This window comes from Buceros rhinoceros, unplaced genomic scaffold, assembly GCF_000710305.1.
Source record: "Buceros rhinoceros silvestris isolate BGI_N320 unplaced genomic scaffold, ASM71030v1 scaffold1074, whole genome shotgun sequence".
NCBI classification, from domain to species: domain Eukaryota; kingdom Metazoa; phylum Chordata; class Aves; order Bucerotiformes; family Bucerotidae; genus Buceros; species Buceros rhinoceros.
The window spans coordinates 68,364-77,037 of record NW_010409837.1 but is presented as its reverse complement, the minus strand read 5'-3'; the positions used below and the strand labels follow the sequence as shown (position 1 = coordinate 77,037).

At 42.0% G+C, this 8,674-nt stretch overlaps 1 protein-coding gene across 1 annotated transcript; it reads left to right on the top strand.

Annotated features, from left to right (window-relative positions):
• Window positions 1-420: 420 nt before the first annotated feature.
• On the top strand, window positions 421-5,415 carry SLC30A10 (solute carrier family 30, member 10; the record flags this gene model as incomplete). Its single annotated transcript, XM_010135353.1, has 3 exons — window positions 421-504; window positions 3,943-4,179; window positions 4,940-5,415. Coding segments are annotated over 3 exons (797 nt in total), but the record flags the coding sequence as incomplete, so codon positions are not given.
• Between the last annotated feature and the right edge of the window lie 3,259 nt (window positions 5,416-8,674).

Here is an 8,674-nt window from a genome sequence, read left to right as displayed (position 1 = left end):
CTTGCCTCACTCTCCGGCCTTCCCCCCCCGTACCGCAGCTCTCCTCACCCCTCGCACCCTTCCCCATCCCTTCCCGTCCCCTCTGTCCCTCCTGTTTGTCCCCGGAACCCACTGAGCTGCCGGACCCATCCTCGGGGTCCTTTCTGAGCCCCAGACCCACTCGTGGGCCCCGGGGAATTGCTGTAATCTCACTCAGACACTCGCCACCCCTTTCACCTTGTACTTTACACTGGGCTCCTGGGCGCGTGCTCGGGATGGGGGAAAGAGGTGTCGCTCAGAGAGCAGCATGGAAAATGTTTTGGCTTGTTTTGTTTTCTTTTTTTTTCTTGTCATCTTTGAAATAAGTTGGTTTTGAGAAGGTTGATGTTTTTTTTGTTTGTAGAACTTATACACAACACAGCGTTTCTTCTTTGAATGCAGGTGATTCAACAAATGACCAAAAAAGCCCTGAAGAGGGGTCTGAGAAGAAAAAAGAGAAAAAGTCTGAAGCCTTGAACATCAGAGGTACAGCACAGGAGTATTCTGCTAATACTATATTAGCTTTAAACACTTTCTGGTTTCCATTTCAGATTTCTTATTTTTTTTTTCAAGTATCAGTAAGAAACACAGCTAAAGCATGGGACTCTGCTATGTGTATGGACCCAGTTAAATTTAGCAGAAAAGTTTTGGTTGTGTGAAATAACACAGATGATCACAATACTGTGTGGTGCTGTTTTGGCTCAGAGAGTGCTCACATTTTGATTTTAATTCTTTAGAAGAGTGCAGCTGAACTTCTGGAAAGGAGGCAAAGCCTATTGCACTAAGCTCAAGTTGCTGCAGGCTTTACAGGAAGGTAAACCAGGTGGCTATGAGGCGCTTCTTTGAGCGTCACTGCTGTAGTATTTGAGTAGTTTTCAACTTTCAAGTACTTTTGGGCTGAAAGCAGAATTTCTTTGAATCCCAAGGTTGATAATATTTTGTTGTCAGCACGAGGAAAAGGGTGCTGAAGCTGGTGCTTCAGTGCAGTGTTTTTCCCGGTCCTCAAACTAGGAACCTGTCCCTGAGAGAATCTGTAATAGGATCAGCCCTTCTTACATCATAATTTGGCAGGTCTCTGAGTATCTGTGGTGTATAGCAGGATAGCTACTGCTAGGAATAAATGAACGATGGGTCTCTCTGCCTCCCTGTGTAGGTAAACATCTTCAAGCATGGTAAACATTGAGTTTGTCCCCAGGAGAGGGCTGTCAGAAAGGTGAAACTGAATGGGAGTTTCAGGCTTCTTCTGTGAGCATCCAGTATTGCTCCAAAGTCATGTCAGTTGGCATCACATGAGTTCCGCTTAAGAGGCTGACGTGGCAGTCAGGCACCTGGGTTCGTTTTTTGGTGGGCGTCTCCTATCTGTCTTTCAAAAGTGTTTTCAGAGTTACACAAATGTGTCTGTAAGGGAAGACACTTTGGAAATCAACCCTTGTGCTAGAGCCACAACGTTTTGCTGAATGTCTAGAAATTGGTGTCACTGGATATTATGGCATTATAGTGGTAAGATTATTGGACCAGGGAAAGCAAACTGTCATGTTCAGGGGTGGAGGAGAGAAGAATAAGAAACTGAGGAGTGTATTTTAGAGAAAGCCTTACTTGTCTGAATGACAGTGCTTAGGCATAATGATGCTGGAAACTTTCGAGAATGTCTGAAGGATAAGGTGTTTTGTGTCAGTTATTTTAAGATACCTGTCATCTTCAATTTTTTAAAAAAGGGAGTTTTTCTTTAAGTGCTACTTTAGTGTGTCATCTCTGCAAGATCTGTTTTTATCATCCGTGCAAATATTCCTTGCTTCTGTAGCCAGTGCTGCAGACGTGTCTTTAAAATTCTGATTAAAAATCTGTATTTTCCCTTTGAAGTTAGTTACATAGCTATACACACTACTTTATCACTTGGCAAAAAAATCTGTACCTTATGGAGTGGGAGTCTCCCTGAAAAACATGGCTGGGCCACATGGCTTGGCAGAAGAACTGCTTCCTTGATTTCAAAAGTGGTAGGAAGAGGAATCCATACATTCTGCCTCACAGGATTAATTATTGTAGTGCAAAATTATTCCTTCTACTTCTTGAGCATATGCAGAGTGGTTCAGACTTTCCAACACAAGCTGTCAGAAACTCTGCATTACCTATGGTCTTACCATACCGATTTATTTAATAAAAATTGATTTTCAGTTCTATCTGAGAAGCGTAGCTTTTGGGGATGGATAGGGAAATGGGATCGTTTCTGTCTAGGCCCTCATTATGCGACGTGTAACCCGGACATACATATTAATGACATTAATCGTGTAACATAAGCATTTTCCAGATTCTGTATTCTCAATTCAAAATTTATTAAAATTCTGACTCACTTGCTTTTTTCTTAATTCGAAAGAAGTTGTTCTGAAACATTTTCCTGTTCTTTTTAAGCTGTGCTCTAGTTAGTTGCTTTGGCAGTTGCATCCTACCTGTCCCTCTTGTTAGTGCAATAGCTGATAGCCCATGCTGAATTGGGATTATTTGTAAGCGAAAACTAAACACTGCAACACTGTTAGGAGGAGTAAAACCCTGTGGGAGTCTGCCAAATAGGGCAGAACATGCCTGACTCCAGCAGAAGGAGCTGGGCTCCCTGGAAGCTTGTGCTTTCTTATCTGATCCGAGTGACTGAGAGGAACTCCGGTGGTTACTGCCTTCATTTCGCACACAGAAGATCAATGTTCATGCACAGAGCTGGCAGGAAACAGCAGCACAGGCACAGCTCTAGGTCTAAGTCAGGGTCCAGCATCACCAAAGAGTCAAAACTCTCCATTGTTTTGTTAATGAGTTCCAGAGGGAACTCTTTACAGCTTCTCCAGCCCAGAGGAAGTGATTGAATTGAAGTGAAGCTCTTGAAAGTGCTTGTCTTAGGGCCGTTAAAAGGAGCTGGTGCATTTTATCCTCTCGTGGGCTCTGAGAAAAAGTACTGACATAGAAATTAACTTCATATATCTAGAAATGTTATGAATTCAGCATGGGTTAGAAGGAAATCTGAATCTGAGCAGTAACGACAGACAGAACTGGAGTGCATTTGAGCAATGACGGGAAGATTATGTAAAGTAGTAAAAAAAAAAAGAAAAAAGAGGAGTTCTTAGATAATTGTAACTTTATAGCAAGAACACTACGTTGGTCATTGTAGTTGGAAGGGCAGCTAAAAATATGTTAATGCAAGAGCCTGTTACGTGTCTTTGCCCTTCGTGCAAAAACGTACCTGTAAATATGAAAAGTGGTACGCAGTGTTCCTCTCAATTTGGAGTAGTCAGATGCCATTAAAGCGTGGCATCCAAGTGACTGACTCTCAAATCAGATTCTGATTTTTTGGGGTCTGGGGTCTGAGGTCTAGTAATGTTGGTGGGACAAGGTTTAGTAAGACTGGTAATCAAGCTTGATCTGAAAATTGGAGTTTGAGGGCATTTGGAGCCATAGGGATGGGTTTATGTTTCACTAAAGTGATTTTTCAGATTTCAGCATTGTCGTAGAAGCTGGTGGAGGAGGGTAACTGTTACTGGGGGGGGTGTGTGGGGGTGGTGTCTGTCGCTCTTAGCTTCCAGGGTAGGATGGATAGAGTTAGTCATCAATTTTTAATTGAGAATTGAGATTTAACATGGCAGAATCTCTTAATAATATGCAGGCATTTAAGCAAACACATTTTGCGTTGCCATGGCATTGCAGTTGCACCGCATTTTCTAGCACACCCTACGTGTTTAATAATGCATCCCGCTTCAGCAGCTGTGGTTCAGAGTCAGTATTGCCCTCTCGTGCTCTTTTCTTCTCAAAGCTGTTGTTGAAAACTTTAGTTAATGATGTTAGCTCCTGGGATATTGCATTTTGTTAGGTCAAGTAGAACAGCCTTTCTCTTTACCCGCAAAAAAAACCGGAAACCCCCCTAATGGAAATTGTGCCATTTTTCAGGAGTTCTTTTGCATGTAATGGGAGACGCACTTGGATCTGTGGTTGTGGTAGTTGCTGCTACAATCTTCCACGTACTTCCTCTGGAGGATGCTCCGTGTAATTGGCAGTGCTATATCGATCCAAGCCTGACGATAGTTATGGTGTTCATCATCTTGTCTTCTGCGTTCCCGCTTATCAAGGAGACCTCAACTATTTTGTTGCAGATGGTTCCCAAAGGTGTTAATATGAAACTACTGAGTAAGTCAGATTTGTTGTTGAAAAATGCTATTAATTTTAATGATATATTTCAATGCATATGTTATTTCTGGAATGTTGTGTTTGGATTATTTACTCTTAATAGCTCTAAATTCTCAAGAACTGTGAGAAATAGTCACATGCCGGTGTCCTAGCAACATGACTCAAATCTCCCTGGATTAGTTAAAGCACTCATTTTGAGAATGTGGTATTCCAAGAATACATCAAAAATACCAGGTCTTGAACTGTTAATGCTTGTGTGTGGGCTGTTTGTGAAAGAAACAACATCGAATTGAGATATTACCCAACCTTGCAGCGGCTTCTTCTGAGAGGTTCCCAAACAGTTTAGAAATTTCCATTAAAGTTGGTTAATTTTGTAGCTCTCTGGCATTGTTCACACTTGTTAATGTGGGGTAGCACTGGATACTTCTGGAATTCCACCATGCTCAGGGCTGAGGAAACCAGAAGATGTGGGGTCTTGGCCAAGGAAAGGTATCCTAACATTGCTTCCATGAAACAACTGGTAGATTGCCATTAGGGAGCCTGAGGGACAGGTAAACCCAAAAGGAAGGCTGGCCTGCTCTTGTGGTCATCTGGAGGCTGAACTGAAGACAGCTGGGAGGTCTTAGACGGGTTTTACTAAGTACAGATCTTTCGAAAAGATAGTTTGGAGACTGTTGCTTTCAAGTAGGGCTCTTAATGAGAAAGCCAGTAATCAGCCAGTTCACCAAAGCCTCTAATATCTTTCTCTTATGTTTTCCAGCTGACAGACTAGCTTGTGTACCGGGGGTTAGCAGCCTTCACGAGGTGCATGTTTGGGAGCTTGCAGGTGGGAAGAATATTGCTACTCTTCATATCAAGTGCCACAACCCTACTGATTATCAAGATGCTGCTTATAAAATACGGAAGGTTTTCCATGAAGCAGGGATCCATTCTGTGACCATCCAGCCTGAGTACATTGACCACAAGTCCTCCCAGCTACTGTGCAGCTCACCCTGCATCTCAAAAGCTTGTGAATCTCAGCTGTGCTGCAGCCAACAGGAGCCCCCCCTGGCTACAACTAATGGCTATACTGAGAAAAACGATAGCTGCCTTTCCGCACCTCATAAAGACAATGGTTCAAGTAAAAATGATATTGAAATCTCCATCGAGTGCCCAGTGGCAGAGGATGGCATTAAAAACATGAAAAATCATGATGTGTCTGATGGCAAATCAAAGTTGAGCAGTACACGACTCTAAGCAATACCCTCTACTCTGCATAATGTTTTCGCAGAACAAACGTATCCTGGCTGGGAAGGGGGTCAGTGGTGGTTGTAGCTGAAGCCGGTGTGGCAAAAAGATCTCTGTGCTTTAGCACTAAACCAAAATCCACCTACAAACCCCTTATATCTGAAATAAGGAATCATATTTACACAAAGGGTGTTGCGCTCATCTAAGGTTTTTTCGGTGCGGCCTAAACCAGTTCCTTACCAAACTGTGAGTCTCTGTTGTTAGAGCGGATGCACTGATGCTTGCAGTTAATGGCCAGTGACACTGGGAATGGAACTCTGGCCTTTTCTGTTGAAGCGAGCTGTTTCCTGAAAGCCCTGTGGCCAGTTAAAGATTGTACTGGGCTGAAGTACTGTATGTTTATAAAGGACTTCAGTAGAGGTGCTTTACTGATCTTTAAACCAGGTTTTACATAGACAGTTCACATTTAACAGTAATGCTTGTGCTTCTGGCCAGTGGGATTTGTGAGTGAACTGGAGAGTGTCTAAGGGGAAGCACTCAGGAATTTTGACTTGTCTTGTTTTCTTGATTGACTCCTGTATTTAGGGACAGAGCAGAAGCTGGTCACGCTTCTCTACTGGTAATACCGGAGTCCTAGCCTAATCACAGATAATTGTGCTGAAGAAAAGACTTCATGTCATGAAAGCAAAGAAATACCAACGTTTTCTGTACTGATTCTAGCAAATGGAAATGCAGGCAGTCATGCATTTAACTTCTATCTCATTCACTGCTGTGATTGTACGACTCAGTCTTTCTATTTTTTTTTTCCTCTTCAAACAGAAGTTATAACAGCCACGGTCTTAATTCATCATTGTGGGGGATGATTGCAGTATCTTTAACACTGAGTGTCTGTCATTATTCATGCTGAATAAATAAGATAATGTGTTTGTTATGAACAGTTAAAATACTGCAGTTCTATTACTACGACAGAATTTAATATTGTATTAGTTAACAAAGTACCTTTAAAGTTTTATATGTAGTATTATCACCTAGAGGGAGCTTTAAAAACAATTACAGGGAATTTTTCCTGGTTTAGTCTCAATTATTTCTTGTTGCTTGGTCTTCAAGGTCTAAGCCCTTCCCTCTGCCCCAGCCCTCCTCCCCCTGCCCAAAGGTATATTTCAAGGTGCATTTAGTGAAGAAGTTCCATTACCTTTTTGCTGCTTGCTCTTTTTGAAGGTATGAGAGAGTGCTCTACGGAAAACAAGATGGTTTGCCCTGTCACCAGTGCTGGATTTAGGTCAGGTGCGTTCTCCAGGTTTGTGAGTAAGGAGACCCACTTCCTAATCGACACTGAGTGTAGTGCTCAGCCTCACTGGCTGCGCAGATCAGATCCAGAAACTTCCAAATACATTTTGCTGTCAAAAGCAGCCTTTCAATGGTCTGTGTGGCCTGGGCAGGCTATTTTATTCATTTATACCTGGGGACACCTTTATAAAATAGTGGTGTCTTTACCTCAGTGACTCTTAACAGAAAGGGCAAATTGATTTCCTGCCTGGGCTGGGAAAATACCAGGACCTCCTTGTTAAGGCTGGCTTGAAAGCAGCCAACTCTGTATTAATAAGGACCATTTCATTAAGTCATATTGATAGGACGAGAGGGTAATGGCTTTGACCCGAAAGAGGGTAGATCTAGATTAGATGTAAGGAAGAAGTTCTTCACTGTGAGGGTAGCGAGGCACTGGAACAGATCGCTTCGGGAGGTTGTGAATGCCCCAAGCCTGGAAAGCATGTTCAAGACCAGCTTGGGTGGGGCTTTGAGGAACCTGGTCTAGTGGAAGCTGTCCTTGCCCATGGCAGGGGGGGTGGGACTAAATGGGCTTTTAGGTCCGCTTGGGTGGGGCTTTGAGGAACCTGGTCTAGTGGAAGCTGTCCTTGCCCATGGCAGGGGCGTTGGAACTAAATGGTCTTTAAGGTCCTTTCCAACCCAAACCATTCTATGATTCTATGAATATTAAAAACCACAGCAGGATATTTTGCTGCTGGGATAATGGTACTTACTGAAGCAGTGATTGCAGTCTAAATAGCACGGTCCTAGATTTTGAACAGATTCATGGGTGAATTAATATATTTTATAACCTTCCATTGTATGTTTGTCTTATTAACACATAATTTAATTTATATATAATTAAAAGCTTGATCCTTCAGTCTGTTTGATTCTGTTGGCAGCAGCAGAGGTGAAAGCAGCAGGATCTCACTTGGCAGTTATTGCACGCATTAATGTAAATCAGGAAACACTTTAAGAACTGCTCTGTCTTTTAAAAGCTTACGGCATAAAGTAAGACAGCCCTTTCTTCTGTTCTTTTTGTCCTTATTTTAATCTGTGACGATGTTTAAATGTTCAGGTTCAGATGTAAATAACAAATATATTTATAGGTTTCTTGAGAACCGGAATAAAAGGCTCCCAAAATAACAACAAAGTCTATGGGAGAACTTTCTTTCCAGATATCCTCTAAAACAAGCACTCTTTCATAATTATGCATTTGTGTCTTAAATCAGGTAATTTTATAAATATATGCGTTGTATTAAATGGTTGAAAGATGGAACGGCAGTATTGTTCACTCTGGAATTAGAGAAAATGAATGTGTGTAATATTGGGACATTTGACGAAACAGACCGTCTTTATCCTTCCAGTGTTTGTTAAAACTGTGGCTGGCTATTTTATAAGATTTTAAAGGTGTTGTAACCTGAAAATACAGCAAAGTAACAGTCTTAAACTTCTTTTCTTGTCTGGTTGAATGTACTGTGATTGTTGCCTGTGAATAAATAGGAAAACACCAGGGATTATAGAAATCTTCAGGTTTGGAAAACAAGTGGGTTTAACGTTTGCTTTCCTGCTTAAACAAGCGAAACCAAGAGAGCCGCGTTATTGGTGAGATGAACCTTGCTTTCTCTGTGTACGGACCTTCAGGGTATTCAGCCGGAGTTTTTGACCCAGTATCCTTGCCTGCCTTTGAATCCCGCAACAAAATAGCCTTCCCCTCTGCTTTAAGCCTGTCGCAACTAGGCTGTGCTGGGTGGCCCCTCTCTACTTCTGTAGAAAACTTCATTCCAGTCAGCGTGTATTTTGTATTGGCTTAGTTCCCTTCAGATCTTGGCATATTCTTTTGAAGTTGGCTTTACCTCATTTTGAAATAAAATATATTTCACTATTTGCCCTTATCTGTGGGCACGTGTTCTAAATTCAGTTCTGTAGCATGTTGCACTGCCATAAAATCTCTTTTGTGGCC